Genomic DNA, 15355 nt, shown 5'->3' with positions numbered 1-15355 from the left:
AAGATAGATGTATTGCTCCAAAGAACTCCCACCTGCTGGGTGGTAAGGCTTTGGCTAAAGCTTGGTCAGTGATCTACAGGAAACTGTTAGCAAAACATTACTGAACTACTTTGACTCTTCAGCTCCTCAGGTCATTGACTTCACTGGGGAAGCTCTCACAGATGTCCCTCTTGTGAATGAGAACAGATCAGGAGAGGCAATCATAGAGGGGCTTAGGCTGGAAGAGACCTCAGAGATCATCCAATCCAACCCCCCTGCCATGGCAGGGACACCTCTCAGCTAGCCCACATTACTCAAGGCCCCATCCAACCTGGCATGAAACATCTCCAGGCAGGGGTATCCATAGCCTTGCCATCCTTGGAGTGAAGAATTTCTTCCTAAACCTATTCCGCTTCAATTTCAATCCAATTTCAATCCATTTCCCCTTGTTCTATATGTGGCCACTCCTGTAAAATGTCCCTCTGCAGCCTTCCTGTAGGCTTCTTTCAGGTACTGGAAGGCAGTGATAGGATTCCTCCAGAGTCTGCTCCATCTTGAACAATCCCAGTTCCCTCAGCCTATCCTCACAGCAGAATGAAGTGGGATTCTAGGGTTTAGAACATGCTGGCAGCCTGAGCATCAATCTGTCATACTTGGGCTGGTAACTTCAGTGATGGGAAACCAAAGTGCCCTGAGCACTCACCGAGCTTGTTTCGGTTGGAGAGCAACGTCGCGGTGCAGTGCAGCACGTGGGGGAGCGCCGCTTGGACCAGTTCCCAGCGAGAAATGCTCTGGATGGCTTCAGAGAGAGCTGGAGAGAGGCCATGCAGCTTGTTCTCCACCAAAACTCTTTCAAAGGACTGGAAGCAAGAACAAAGAGACAAACCAGTCACCGTGTATCTATTTCTGCATGTACCTTTCAGTACAGAGATCCATCTCCTTCGAAACTCCCTCATCTGTCATTTCTACACCTAAAGCATGATTTGTGGCATTTCTTCTGGAAGACACAGACTGTAGCTAAAGCTCTCCAGGCACATCACAGTATCACAGCATCACAGTATCATCAGGGTTGGAAGAGACCTCACAGCTCATCAAGTCCAACCCTTTACCACAGAGCTCAAGGCCAGACCATGGCACCAAGTGCCACGTCCAGTCCTGCCTTGAACAGCTCCAGGGACGGCGACTCCACCACCTCCCCGGGCAGCCCATTCCAGTGTCCAATGACTCTCTCAGGGAAGAACTTTCTCCTCACCTCCAGCCTAAATCTCCCCTGGCACAGCTTGAGGCTGTGTCCTCTTGTTCTGGTGCTGGCCACCTGAGAGAAGAGAGCAACCTCCTCCTGGCCACAACCACCCCTCAGGTAGTTGCAGACAGCAATAAGGTCACCCCTGAGCCTCCTCTTCTCCAGGCTAACCAATCCCAGCTCCCTCAGCCTCTCCTCGTAGGGCTGTGCTCAAGGCCTCTCCCCAGCCTCGTCGCCCTTCTCTGGACACGCTCAAGCATCTCAATGTCCCTCCTAAACTGGGGGCCCCAGAACTGAACACAGCACTCAAGGTGTGGTCTAACCAGTGCAGAGTACAGGGGCAGAATGACCTCCCTGCTCCTGCTGGCCACACCATTCCTGATGCAGGCCAGGATGCCACTGGCTCTCTTGGCCACCTGGGCACACTGCTGGCTCATGTTCAGGTGGGTATCAATCAGCACCCCCAGATCCCTCTCTGTTTGGCTGCTCTCCAGCCACTCCGACCCCAGCCTGTATCTCTGCATGGGGTTGTTGTAGCCAAAGTGCAGCACCCTGCACTTGGAGCTATTGAACCCCATCCCCTTGGACTCTGCCCATCTGTGCAGGCGGTCAAGGTCCTGCTGCAGAGCCCTTCTGCCCTCCAACCCAGTCACATCTGCCCCCAGCTTAGTGTCATCTGCACACTTGCTGATGACTGACTCCATGCCCTCATCCAGATTATCTATGAAGATGTTAAAGAGGATGGGGCCCAGCACAGATCCCTGAGGGACACCACTAGTGCCAGCTGCCAGCTGGATGTGGCACCATTCACCACCACTCTCTGGGTCCGGCCCTCCAGCCAGTTCCTAACCCAGCACAGAGTGTTGCCATCCAAGCCATGGGCTGACAGCTTAGCCAGCAGTTTGCTAAGAAATAAATAGGTCACTTCATGTGTTCTCTGTTAAAGAAAAAAAGAGTTAAAGCAAGCAGAGTGTGGCAATTAGGAAGTGCCAGAGCCGGTTGTGCTGGGCACTTGTCTGACGCGCCAGGAGCCACGGGAGCTAGAGAGCCCTGTGTTTGTGGAGCTGGGAGCTGGATATGATTCTCACACATGCTCTTTCAGTTTAGTGTAACATAAAGGGCAACCCACTAAGAAACCACAGGCCTGAGGAAACGTTTTCACACCCTGCCACAGCAAAGAATCAGTGTGCCCAATCTTTTGTGGAGCCGCGACGGAATGGTTTCCGGACACTTAGAAGAGCTGATGGCTGCAGCAAGCTCATTATTTCCACCTGGAGCAACACAACTACCTGCCTTCGAAATCCCTAAGGAAGTTCCTTACTGCTAGGTGCTCAGTAAGCTCTGGCCAGATACAAAGATCTCATTAGAGGTCACAAAAGCAGTTCTGTTCCTCCACTGCAGTGTCTAAGGCAAAGAAATATGTTACCAATAATGCATGTCCCTGCCACATTCCAGCTTGGCCTCCTCACTACCTCTGCTCACAAGCTGCTTCACCAACTCCATCAGGCTCTGGGCAAACAAGTAACAAGTAACTGATGTCATTTACCTGGACCTGAGCAAGGCCTTTAGCACTGTCCTGCACCACATCCTGGTCTCCAGGCTGGTGACACATGGGTTTGATGGGTGAGGACCACGAGATGGATGCAGAACTGCCTGGATGGCTGTACCCAAAGAGTGGCTGTCAATGGCTCCATGGCCAAGTGGAGGCCAGAGACAAGTGGAGTCCCTCAGGGATCAGTCCTGGCACCAGTCTTGTTCAACATCTCTGTGGGTGCCATGGACAGAGGCACTGAGTGCAGCCTCAGCAAGGTTGCTGCCCACACCAAGCTGTGTGGTGCAGCAGCCAGGCTGGAGGGCAGGATCCATCCAGAGGGACCTGGACAGGCTGCAGAGGTGGGCACAAGCCAAGCTCAGGAGGCTCAACAAGACCAAGTGCAAGGTCCTGCAGCTGGGTCGAGGCAATGCTAAGCACAAATCCAGGCTGGAGAGCAGCCCTGAGGAGAGGCACCTGGGGGTGCTGCTGGAGGAGAAGCTCAACAGGAGCCAGCAGTGTGCACTTGCAGCCCAGAGAGCAACCAGAGCCTGGGCTGCAGCAGCAGAAGTGTGGGCAGCAGGGTCAGGGAGGGGATTCTCCCCCTCTGCTCTGCTCTGCTCTGCTGAGAGCCCACCTGGAGTACTGCATCCAGCTCTGGAGCCCCTGGGACAAGAGGGCTGTGGAGATGCTGGAGAGTGTCCAGAGCAGGGCCAGGAGGATGCTCAGAGGCTGCAGCAGCTCTGCTGTGAGCACAGCCTGAAAGAGTTGGGGCTGTGCAGGCGGGAGCAGAGGAGGCTCCCAGGGGACCTTCCTGTGGCCTGCCAGCATCTGAAGGGGGCTACAAAAAAGCTGGGGAGGGACTTTTGAGGGTGTGAGGGAGTGGCAGGAGCAGGGGGAATGGAGCAAAGGTGGAGGTGGGGAGAGTGAGGCTGGAGGTGAGGAGGAAGTTGTTGAGCAGGAGAGTGGTGAGAGGCTGGAATGGGTTGCCCAGGGAGGTGGTTGAGGCCCCATGGCTGGAGGTGTTTAAGGCCAGGCTGGATGAGGCTGTGTGCAGCCTGCTCTAGGGTAGGGTGTCCCTGGGCATGGCAGGGGGGTTGGAACTGGCTGCTCCTTGTGGTCCCTTCCAAACCCTGACTGATTCTGTGAGTCTAACTGTTGGCTCCCACGACCTAACAGATCCTTCAAGTGCCTTCACTCCAGGTTTGTAGAGCTTACCCTTCAAGACCACTCACACCACATCTTCCTGTAAAACTGGGAGGGTAATAAGAAGGAAAGTAAATGGGCAGCTCTCCTAAATGATTAGCCCCTCTCAGGCATGGCATGCTAACCAGCAGTAAGATGCAGCCTGCTGTGTTCCCCAGCAGCTGTGCACATAGAATCATAGAATCAAGCAGGTTGGAAGAGACCTCCAAGATCATCCAGTCCAACCTAGCACCCAGCCCTGGCCAGTCAACCAGACCATGGCATGAAGTGCCTCAGCCAGTCTTTCCTTGAAGACCCCCAGGCACAGCCACTCCACCACCTCCCTGGGCAGCCCATTCCAATGCCAATCACTCTCTCTGCCAACAACTTCCTCCTAACATCCAGCCTATACCTACCCTGGCACAGCTTGAGACTGTGTCCCCTTGTTCTATTGCTGCTTGCCTGGGAGAAGAGGCCACCCCCCACCTGGCTACAATGCCCCTTCAGGTAGTTGTAGACAGTAATAAGATCACCCCTGAGCCTCCTCTTCTCCAGGCTAAACAGGCCCAGCTCCCTCAACCTCTCCTCATAGGATTTGTGCTCCAGGCCCCTCACCAGCTTTGTCGCCCTTCTCTGGACACCTTCCAGCACCTCAACGTCTCTCTTGAATTGAGGGGCCCAGAACTGGACACAGCACTCAAGGTGTGGCCTGAGCAGTGCTGAGTACAGGGGAAGAATAACCTCCCTTGTCCTACTGGCCACACTGCTCCTGATGCAGGCCAGGATGCCATTGGCTCTCTTGGCCACCTGGGCACACTGCTGCCTCATCTTCAGCCTACTATCTACCAGTACCCCCAGGTCCCTTTCCTCCTGGCTGCTTTCCAGCCACTCAGTCCCCAGCCTGTAGCACTGCTTGGGGCTGTTGTGGCCAAAGTGCCGAACCCTGCCCTTGGCCTTGTTCAGTCTCATCCCATTGGCCTCTGCCCACCCATCCAGCCTGTCCAGGTCCCTCTGCAGGGCTTTCCTACCTTCCAACAGATCAACACCTGCTCCTAGCTTGGTGTCATCTGCAAACTTACTGATGCTGGACTCAATGCCCTCGTCCAGGTCATCAATAAAGATATTGAACAGGACTGGGCCCAGCACTGACCCCTGGGGAACACCACTAGTGACAGCTGCCAACTGGATGTGGCACCATTCACCACCACTCTCTGAGCTCTGCCATCTAGCCAGTTCTTGATCCAGCACAGAGTGAAAGCACATCTGTACCTTTGTTGCACATTTGCACAACCCAAGACAGGAACTGCCCAACAACAGCAGGAACAGCCAAAGAGAAGGGGAGAAGGACTGCAGAGCTCACAGAGGTGTGCCTGGGGAGCATTCAGAAGTGAGGGTGCTCATAGAGGGCTAAGCCTGAGGCAACACAAATTGAAGCTGAGGCAATATTGACAGTAAAGATCACAGCTGCCAGCGAACAGAGGGGAGGAGAAAGCAACACTGCTCACCTGCTAGAAACCCTGCTTGGAAAGCTCTGCAGCCTTGCACTGCACAGCAGTGCTGAGACTGGAGGGTGGTAGTTGTGATATGTTGACCAAACTCTCTCTTTCTGGGGATTAGTCAAAATAATCATGGAATCATGGGCTGGGTTGTAAGGGTATCCAAAGGTATCTGGCCCAAGCCCCTCTGTACTCAGTAGGGACATGATCAGCTAGATCAGACCAGCCAGAGCCCTGTCCAGCCTCTCCTTGAAGACCTCCAGGCATGGGGCCTCAACCACCTCCTGGGCAACCTGTTGCAGTGTTCCAGTACCCTCCTGCTGCAGAACTTGTTCCTCACATCCAATCTCAATCTGCTCTGCTCCAGTTTGCAGCCATTGCCCTCGTCCTGTCCCTGCAGGCCTCTGCAAACAGTCTCTCTGCAGCCCTCTGGTAGCCCCTTCAGGGGCAGCTCACTGTAAGTTCACCCTGGAGCCTTCTCCTCTCCAGGCTGAACCCCCCCAGCTCCCTCAGCCTGTCCTTATAGTAGAGTTGCTCAGAGTCCCTGATCATTTTTGTGTCCCTCCTCTGCACCCTCTCCATCAGGCCCATGTCCTTTCTGTGCTGAGGGCTCTAGAGCAGCAATGCAGGTGAGGTCTCCCCAGAGCAGAGGGGCAGGATCCCTTCTCTCCAGCTCTGGCCACGCTGCTTTGGATGCAGCCCAGGCTGGCCTTGACCTGCCTTGCTGCAAGCACACCCAATGTGCCATGGGTTCAGCTGTCAGCAATGTGTATCAGACAAGTCTGCCAAGGAAAGGAGGCCTCACATCACTGCTACAGCTATCTGTGGGGGGGCACACTGCCTATCTGCAAAGGGAAATGGTCTCCTGCCTTCATTGCTACCAGTTCAGGAATGGGGGGACATGAAGGAGTGGCCAATGCTTAGAACAGCTTGGCAGGCATGGCAGTGAATGCATGTGGTGTAAGCTCTGAGCATTCTGTCCCATTCAGGAGCTACAAAGGCCACTGAAGCACAGCAGCAGCAAAGAGCACATCAGTACAAAGACAGCAGAAGCCTAGGGCAACTATCCCAGGCCAGGCTATCCAACAAAAGGGATGGAACAAGCAGCCTAGCATCTCCAGAAGCAGGACAGAAGGTCCACAGATGGTTACAAAGTGAAACCCATGAGATTTTCTTGATCTTTTTCTACAGGGGACAGGGTGCCACTCTTTCACAGTATCACAGTATCATCATCAGGGTTGGAAGAGACCTCACAGATCATCCAGTCCAACCCTTTACCACAGAGCTCAAGGCCAGACCATGGCACCAAGTGCCACGTCCAGTCCTGCCTTAAACAGCCCCAGGGACGGCGACTCCACCACCTCCCCGGGCAGCCCATTCCAGTGTCCAATGACTCTCTCAGGGAAGAACTTTCTCCTCACCTCCAGCCTAAATCTCCCCTGGCACAGCCTGAGGCTGTGTCCTCTTGTTCTGGTGCTGGCCACCTGAGAGAAGAGAGCAACCTCCTCCTGGCCACAACCACCCCTCAGGTAGTTGTAGACAGCAATGAGGTCTCCCCTGAGCCTCCTCTTCTCCAGGCTAACCAATCCCAGCTCCCTCAGCCTCTCCTCGTAGGGCTGTGCTCAAGGCCTCTCCCCAGCCTCGTTGCCCTTCTCTGGACACGCTCAAGCATCTCAATGTCCCTCCTAAACTGGGGGCCCCAGAACTGAACACAGCACTCAAGGTGTGGTCTAAGCAGTGCAGAGTACAGGGGCAGAATGACCTCCCTGCTCCTGCTGGCCACACCATTCCTGATGCAGGCCAGGATGCCACTGGCTCTCTTGGCCACCTGGGCACACTTTATTTGCTGCTCCAGCCACACAGACACACCTCTGTTCATGCATCAGCTCTGGGGCTTGCTAAAGCCTCTGTTCAGCTAAGTCAAGCCTCCACACAAGCCACAATGAAGCTCAGCAGAGAGTAAAGTAGTTACTATTAGGTTAGTGAGTCGACTCATCTCACTCAGCCAAGCACCAGTGCTGACCTAGACTTATTGAAAGAAGTTACCTCCTGTAGAAAAGCCAAGCCACAAGCTTGCATTTCAGTAGAGAGACAAAGGTAGTCCATTGAGAGAGCAAAGGGAAGGAGCAGAGACAAAAAAATCACTGTGAGCAGCAACACTACTCTGGCGGCTGAGCAAAGACACATTGCTGTCCTCTGGAGCCAGTGACCTCAAGGTCTCATTCACAGGTACTTCAGTGACATCAGGGAGAAAATCCTCCAACAACTGTCCTCTGGAGGCTCTAGCCTGTACCCCACATACATCAGAAACTCAAGAGGAAGCCAAGGAGCCTGCAACTACGTCTTCAAGTCAGGCTTGTACTGACATCAGCATCGGAGTAGCTGAGACGTGTGGAGCTCTGCTTGCATGGTTGCCACTGGATTCCTCTGTTCTTTCCTGGCCTGAGCAGGAAGCTAAAGAGATTTCTGTAGCACAAGGAAGGATTATATCAGAAACAAGGTGGCCAGCAGGGACAGGGAGGTGAGGACACACCTTCAGTACTGCACTCTGTTCTGGGCCATTCACTCCAGGAAGGACATTGAGGGGCTGCAGCATGCCCAGAGAAGGGCAGAGAGGCTGGAGAAGGGCCTGGAGCAGCTGGGTTGTGAGAAGGGGCTGAGGGAGCTGGGGGTGTGCAGCCTGCAGAAGAGGAGGCTGAGGGAGCTGGGGGTGTGCAGCCTGCAGAAGAGGAGGCTGAGGGAGCTGGGGGTGTGCAGCCTGCAGAAGAGGAGGCTGAGGGCAGAGCTCATTGCTCTCTGCAGCTCCCTGAAGGGAGATTGGAGTGAGGAGGGGGCAGCCTCTGCTGCTTGGTGGCAAGGGACAGGAGCAGAGGAACTGGTTCCAAGCTGCCCCAGGGGAGGTGCAGGCTGGATGCTAGGAAATATTTCTTCCCAGAGAGGGTTCTCAGCCATGGAATGTTCTGCCCAGGGCCGTGCTGCAGTCACCCTCCCTGGAGGAGTTTAAGCTGTGTGTGGAGCTGGTGCTTAGGTGTAGGATCACAGGAACTGCAACACAAACCCTGGGGCAGACAGTCTGAGTCGGAGTGATCTGATGTGATGAATATGCCTGTCCTTCTCATCAGATGAATATGCTGAGGCTGTCCTGCCATCTGATGAATATGCCTGTCCTTCTCATCTGATGAATATGCTGAGACTGTCCTGCCATCTGATGAATATGCCTGTCCTCCTCATCTGATGAATATGCTGAGGCTGTCCTGCCATCTGATGAATATGCCTGTCCTCCTCATCTGATGAATATGCTGAGGCTGTTGCTCCCCAGGAAGCAGATGTGGCAGACAGAATTCAGATTGGAAGAAAAGACAATGTTGCATGTGATAAAATGACTAATCAATAGATAAAGATTTTAAGCCTTCTGACAGAGTATAAACATTCCTGTATGTTGCCTAATAACGTTGGAACTTAGCTTGCATCAAGCTGTTTCCCTGTCTCTTCGTCGCGGCACTTAGGGACAGGGTTCAGTGTTGCCCCTGCAGTGCTGGGTTGAGGACTGGACTGGCTGAGCTTGGAGGTCTCTGCCAACCAGATGTTTTCTGTGATTCTGTGAGTGGCTTCTGGAACAGCAGATGTGATCACAGGCATCTGGGACAGAACCACTGCATGCTGCCAGAAAAACACTGAAACAAAGGCTACTGTCTGGAAGGCAACCAGAGTCCCTGTGTGCTGCAGGTACTTGCTTCACAGTTGCCACTGTGTGTGCACTGCCAGCAGACCTAGACGGGACCAGTCCCCACGCTGATGGCTGCCACAGGCAGCCCAACAACCACAGGCAGCTCTTTGGACAGGGCTCTCCATGGGATTTATCCAGAGAGACACTCAAGACACAAGGCTAGCATTTGCTCCTGTAGAGCCTCCCTTTGGTCTGCTGTGACTCTACTTCAGCTTCTAGGTCCTGCTCCAGAGAATGAGATGAAAGACCTGATTTTTACCCCACAGGAACTAAGCAACTACTGCTACAGGTGAGCAGAGTTAGATGCTTCAGTGAGAAGGCTGAATGAAAATGTTTGAAGTAAGCTCCCTGTAAATCAGCCAGAAGTGAGGTATGGTCATGCTGTGGCTATGTCTGGAGCTGCAGCTCCAGTGCTGCTGCTACTGTGCTAAGAGAACAGTGACCTGTTACAGCAGGCTTGGCCATGCAGTGCTGAGAGAACAGTGACCTGTTACAGCAGGCTTGGCCATGCAGTGCTAATGGAACAGTGACCTGTTACAGCAGGCTTGGCCATGCAGTGCTGAGAGAACAGTGACCTGTTACAGCAGGCTTGGCCATGCAGTGCTGAGAGAACAGTGACCTGTTACAGCAGGCTTGGCCATGCAGTGCTGAGAGAACAGTGACCTGTTACAGCAGGCTTGGCCATGCAGTGCTGAGAGAACAGTGACCTGTTACAGCAGGCTTGGCCATGCAGTGCTGAGAGAACAGTGACCTGTTACAGCAGGCTTGCCTATGCCTGCAACACCCCACGTACCCAAAGCCATCTGCCAAGATGGCAGGGAGGGAACTGAGTGTTATGCCCTGGCAGGAGAAAGGGCAGCACCCTTCAGCAGTGCTGTGTGTGTCTATGCTCAGCTCTCTCAGGGCCACTTAGAGAAGTCTTTATCCTCTTACCCTGGTGAGGTCATTTGTTTGCATAGGGAGTGGTGGTCACTCTTGGCTGGCTGCCTTCCCACTGCTGCTGTTTTCCCTTCTCCCCTTCTCCACCAAGAAGCAGAGGGGCTGCCAAATACCCTGTGACCGGGATGAGGCTGTGTGTCACTGCTGCCTGCAGAAGCCTGGACAAGCAGCACAGGACAGGGCAGATTCCAGCTGAGCTTTGTCATGGCCACAACAACCCCAAGCAGTGCTACAGGCTGGGGACAGAGTGGTTGGAAAGCAGCCAGGAAGAAAGGGACCTGGGGGTACTGATAGATAGTAGGCTGAAGATGAGGCAGCAGTGTGCCCAGGTGGCCAAGAGAGCCAATGGCATCCTGGCCTGTATCAGGAGCAGTGTGGCCAGCAGGATGAGGGAGGTTAATCTGCCCCTGTACTCAGCACTGGTCAGGCCACACCTTGAGTACTGTGTCCAGTTGTGGGCTCCTCAATTCAAGAGAGATGTTGAGGTGCTGGAAGGTGCCCAGAGAAGGGCGACAAAGCTGGTGAGGGGCCTGGAGCACAGCCCTGTGAGGAGAGGCTGAGGGAGCTGGGGGTGTGCAGCCTACAGCAGAGGAGGCTCAGGGCAGAGCTCATTGCTGTCTACAACTACCTGAAGGGACATAGTAGCCAGGTGGGGGGTGGCCTCTTCTCCCAGGCAACCAGCAGTAGAACAAGGGGACACAGTCTCAAGCTGTGGCAGGGCAGGTCTAGGCTGGCTGTGAGAAGGAAGTTGTTGTCAGAGAGAGTGATTGGCATTGGAATGGGCTGCCCAGGGAGGTGGTGGAGGCACCGTCCCTGGAGGTATTCAAGCAAAGCCTGGCTGAGGCACTTAGTGCCATGGTCTGGTTGATTGGCTAGGGCTGGGTGCTAGGTTGGACTGGCTGAGCTTGGAGGTCTCTTCTAACCTGCTTGATTCTACGATTCTATGATTCTATGGCTTCATGTACAGCTTGCACCTCCCTGTCTGCAAGCCCAGGGGAGCTGTAGCTGCAGTGAACTGCATGAAGCAGCAAAGGCTTGGCCAGGCCCCTAGTCCCCACTAACTAGCCAGGACCATGGGAAACTCAGCATCCTCTGCTCCATCCTCTCAGCAGTGTCAGAGGAGCTGCAGATACCCTCCAGGGAAGCAGCCCTAAAGGACCTCCCTTAAAAAAACACTACAGGGAGCTAGGAGAGCAACCCAGTGTGTGTGTACAGAAGCAGCCTGGCAGAGACACAAACTATCAGTGCTTCCTGCACCAGGCTTCTGCCCTCAGAAGGAGCCTTACTCTCCTGTTCTTCCAAAGCTCATGCTGCAGTGTGATGGAAAACAGGCACCACTGCCAAAGTAGTTTCAGACTGAGTGGAAAGAACTTCAAATGCAGGCAGACAGCACTGTCAGTCTGAGGAAGGGCCCCTGAGCAGACAATTGGTCCTGGCAGGTTAATAGGCCTAAAACATGTCCTGACTTGCCTCACCTTTTTGATGAAGCAAGGCCGGGAGGAAAACAAAGGCTTGGGCCATTAGGTCTCCTCCCAAAGTGACAAACAGGGACCCACAGGTGTCTGGCCCAAATAAGGGTGAGCAAGCCCTGGGTCACCTCATGTGGTCAGTTTGGCAAATGCCATCTGATTGGTGAACCTCTGTGGCCAAAGAGCCTTTGCACTTGGGCAAGTCATAGAAATGGAGCTAAGCTGCAAGCAGTTGTGCTGCCTCTGCCTGCCTGCCTCTGCCTCCCTGCCTCTGCCTTGCTGCCTCTGCCTCCCTGCCTCTGCCTCCCTGCCTCTGCCTCGCTGCCTCTGCCTTGCTGCCTCTGCCTTGCTGCCTCTGCCTGCCTGCCTCTGCCTTGCTGCCTCTGCCTTGCTGCCTCTGCCTCCCTGCCTCTGCCTCGCTGCCTCTGCCTCGCTGCCTCTGCCTCGCTGCCTCTGCCTCCCTGCCTCTGCCTCCCTGCCTCTGCCTCCCTGCCTCTGCCTTGCTGCTTCTGCCTTGCTGCCTCTGCCTTGCTGCTTCTGCTTCCCTGCCTCTGCCTCATGGAGCTGCCTCTGCCTTGCTGCCTCTGTCTCACTGCTCTTGCCCAATGTGTTCTGCTCTGCCTCGTGCTTCAGACCAGCTTGGCCCTGATGTTTTAGGCTTGAACTACCTGGAAGCTGAAGTGCCTCAAGTTTCCCAGGAGAAGGCATTTAACTGCTGATGCTCTACATCAGTGCTCACACAGCTCATGACTCAGCCAGGCTCCTGCACTCTGTTCTCCAGCCCTTTGCCCATATCACCCAGGAGAAGGCATTTCAGTGCCTCACGCCATGGCAAGCAGTGCCACTGCCACGGTGCTCTCTGCACAGCTGCAAGAGATGCTGCCTGCACCTCTGCAAACCTCTGTGCCAGGAGGAACCAGGACCAGGTCACAGATCCTCTGCCTCTTTCCCAGCACCCTGGCAAGGTCTGGAAGCCTCTCAAGGGCTGAGCAGTTCCAACACTGCCACAAAGGAGCCAGGGACTAGCTTGAGAGTTCTACTCCACAGCAGTGAGGGGCACAGACTTGCCCCAGGGCTCCAGGCTGCCTGTTTGTAAGTGAGGCAAAGCCTTTTTGTGGCTGAACTTTCCCAGTGTTCTGATTCTCCTAAATGAATGAATTGCCCAGGAGCAGCCTTGGGAAGAGTTTCCCCACTGAATTGGAACCCAAATGTAACTCATGTGTAGAGAGCTGTGGGCAGGGCTCTCCAGAGATAAAACTAACTGCATCTTTGAGAATCTCTGCCTTGTTAATTGGCACAACCAATTTGGAATTGTTCCTAGGAAGATCTAAACCACAAATCTAGGACTTGATAGCACAAGGAATGGCAAGGCTTTGTTGTTTACTAGGCATAGTAACAGCAGAACTTTAACAAGCAAAGAAACACAGATGCCAAGCACTTGATTCACAGAAAATTCCTGGGTTCAAGAACTCAGCTTCCCATAGCCATGTCTGATGTGTAGAGACAACAAAAGTGGCCTCTCTTGAAACACTGCTCCATTCCTATCCTTTAATCATCCACAGCTACCACACATACTGCTACAAATGAAACAGAAAGAAAAGAGATTAACTCAGAATTTGCAAGATCCTCCAGAAGATGTTTGGGTTCCTCCATGCCCAAATATTGAAAACATAACCTTGAGTCCCTTAGGCTCCCTCCCTCCCCCCCCAGATTCATCAGCTTTGTAGAGCATTTGCATGCATTGCTGTGAGGTCATTTAGAGCTTTAATTCATGCAGGCTAGGAATGACATTGGAGCTCTGCATCCTGGAGAAGAGAAGGCTTCCAGGAGACCTTGGAGTGGCCTTCCAGTATCTGAAGTGGGCTACAGGAAAGCTGGGGGGGGACTATTGGCAAGGCCTTGTAATGACAGGACAAGGAGGAATGGGTTTGAACTGGCAGAGGGGAGACTGAAACTGGATGTTAGGAAGGGTTCTTTGCAGTGAGAGTGGTGAGACCCTGGCACAAGTGTCGCCTTAATGTCTCACCTCAGATCTCCCCAGATTTATCACATGAGATATACAGGGATTGACCTGGTTATTTCTGAAGGGAGGAAAAGAGGGAGGGAGGGAAGATGTTTGGGTTGGGAACCTCCTGGAAACTTTGCTTTTCTGGGAGTGGTATCCAGAGAAGGGCAACAAAGCTGGTGAAAGGCCTGGAACAGAAACCCTATGAGGAGAGGCTGAGGGAGCTGGGGGTGTGCAGCCTGCAGAAGAGGAGGCTCAGGGCAGAGCTCATTGCTGTCTACAACTACCTGAAAGGACATAGTAGCCAGGTGGGGGGTGGCCTCTTCTCCCAGGCAGCCAGCAATAGAACAAGGGGACACAGCCTCAAGTTGTGCCAGGGGAAGTCTAGGCTGGATGTGAGGAGGAAGTTGTTGGCAGAGAGAGTGATTGGCATTGGAATGGGCTGCACAGGGAGGTGGTGGAGCCACCATCCCTGGAGGTGTTCAAGAAAAGCCTGGCTGGGGCACTTAGTGCCATGGTCTGGTTGACTGGCTAGGGCTGGGTGCTAGGTTGGACTGGATGATCTTGGAGGTCTCTTCCAACCTGCTTGATTCTATGATTTTAACCTGTATATAACTGTAAATATTTGTGTCTATCTCTGCTTGCAAATTGTGCTAAGCTGTAAATACAGCTTCAGACCTTAACTTCCAGCCTGCTGAGTCTAGTCTGAGTGATTTCTTTGTGTGTGGGGCCGGGGAACTCCCAAACCATCACAATGCAGCTGTGCAGGTTTCTGGCTGCAGCGAGCGCCTGAGCCTGGCACTGGAACTAGAAGGAGTCAGAGACACTGCTTATGTACAGTGTGATCAAACAAACGACCTGCTCAGGCAGGGGGTTGAACTGAGAGAGGAGGTAGAGAGATTGAGAACCATCAGGGAGTGTGAAAGCCAGACAGATTGGTGGAACCATGCTCTGGGGCCAAGGCAGCAGGAAGAGGCTCTACAAGCAGAGGAGGACCCCCTCTCCTGTCACCAGACAAAAAGAGGGGACACAAGGGACAAGGGGGAATGGAAAAAGGTCCCTCCTTGGAGAGGTAAGTGTGAACCTTCTCAGACCCCTCACCCACCCAGCTGACATTGTACAATAGGTATGGGGCTTTGGTAGTTGACAGCCAGGAGGATGAAGATGAAGACAAAGACAGGAGACAAGGGTGATGGCTCTTCCAGCTTAGAGGTGTTGCCAAAGTCTAGGCCAAGAGCCCCCTGCATTACAAGCTCTGGTATTAAAAGGAAAGAAAGGTAATAGCACTTGGTGATTCCCTTCTGCAGGGAACAGAGGGCCCTGTATGTCATCCAGACCCATCCCACAGGGAGGTCTGTTGTCTCCCTGGGGCCTGGGTACAGGACATCACAAGGAGGCTGCCCAAGATAATTCATCCCTCTGATTGCCACCTGCTGCTGGTTGTCCAGACTGGCATAAAGGGTACTAGGGTAATTAAAAGGGAATTCCAAGCTTTGGGTCAACTGATTGATAGGAGCACAGGTGGCATTCTGCTATGTCCCCACTGTGGCAGGGATGGATGCTGAAAGGCACAGGAACACAGCATTATCAACAAGTGGCTCAAGGGCTGGTCCTTGAAATGAAAGTTTGGGTTCTTGGACCATGGAGCAACCTCTACTGGCGCTGGTCTGCTAAACTCAGATGGAGTCCAACTATCACAAAAGGGCAAAAGAATTCTAGCCCATGAGCTGGCAGCCCTCACTGAGAGAGATTTAAACTAGGTTTGAGGGGGGAAGGGGATG

The 15355-nt window shown here is 53.6% G+C and overlaps 1 protein-coding gene across 5 annotated transcripts in view; it reads right to left on the bottom strand.

Annotated features, from left to right (window-relative positions):
* UNC80 (unc-80 homolog, NALCN channel complex subunit) overlaps nucleotides 1–15355 on the bottom strand; it is a 208791-nt gene that overhangs the window by 185051 nt on the left and 8385 nt on the right. For all 5 annotated transcript variants that reach the window (XM_064163905.1, XM_064163908.1, XM_064163906.1 and 2 more), the window contains exon 3: nucleotides 683–839. In XM_064163905.1, coding sequence (XP_064019975.1) covers nucleotides 683–839 — 157 coding nt within the window. The remainder of the gene's footprint in view (nucleotides 1–682; nucleotides 840–15355) is intronic.

This window comes from Pogoniulus pusillus, chromosome 24 (genome assembly GCF_015220805.1).
Source record: "Pogoniulus pusillus isolate bPogPus1 chromosome 24, bPogPus1.pri, whole genome shotgun sequence".
NCBI lineage: Eukaryota > Metazoa > Chordata > Aves > Piciformes > Lybiidae > Pogoniulus > Pogoniulus pusillus.
Note: the sequence above shows the minus strand (reverse complement) of the source record. Positions and strands in the feature narration are given on the sequence as shown.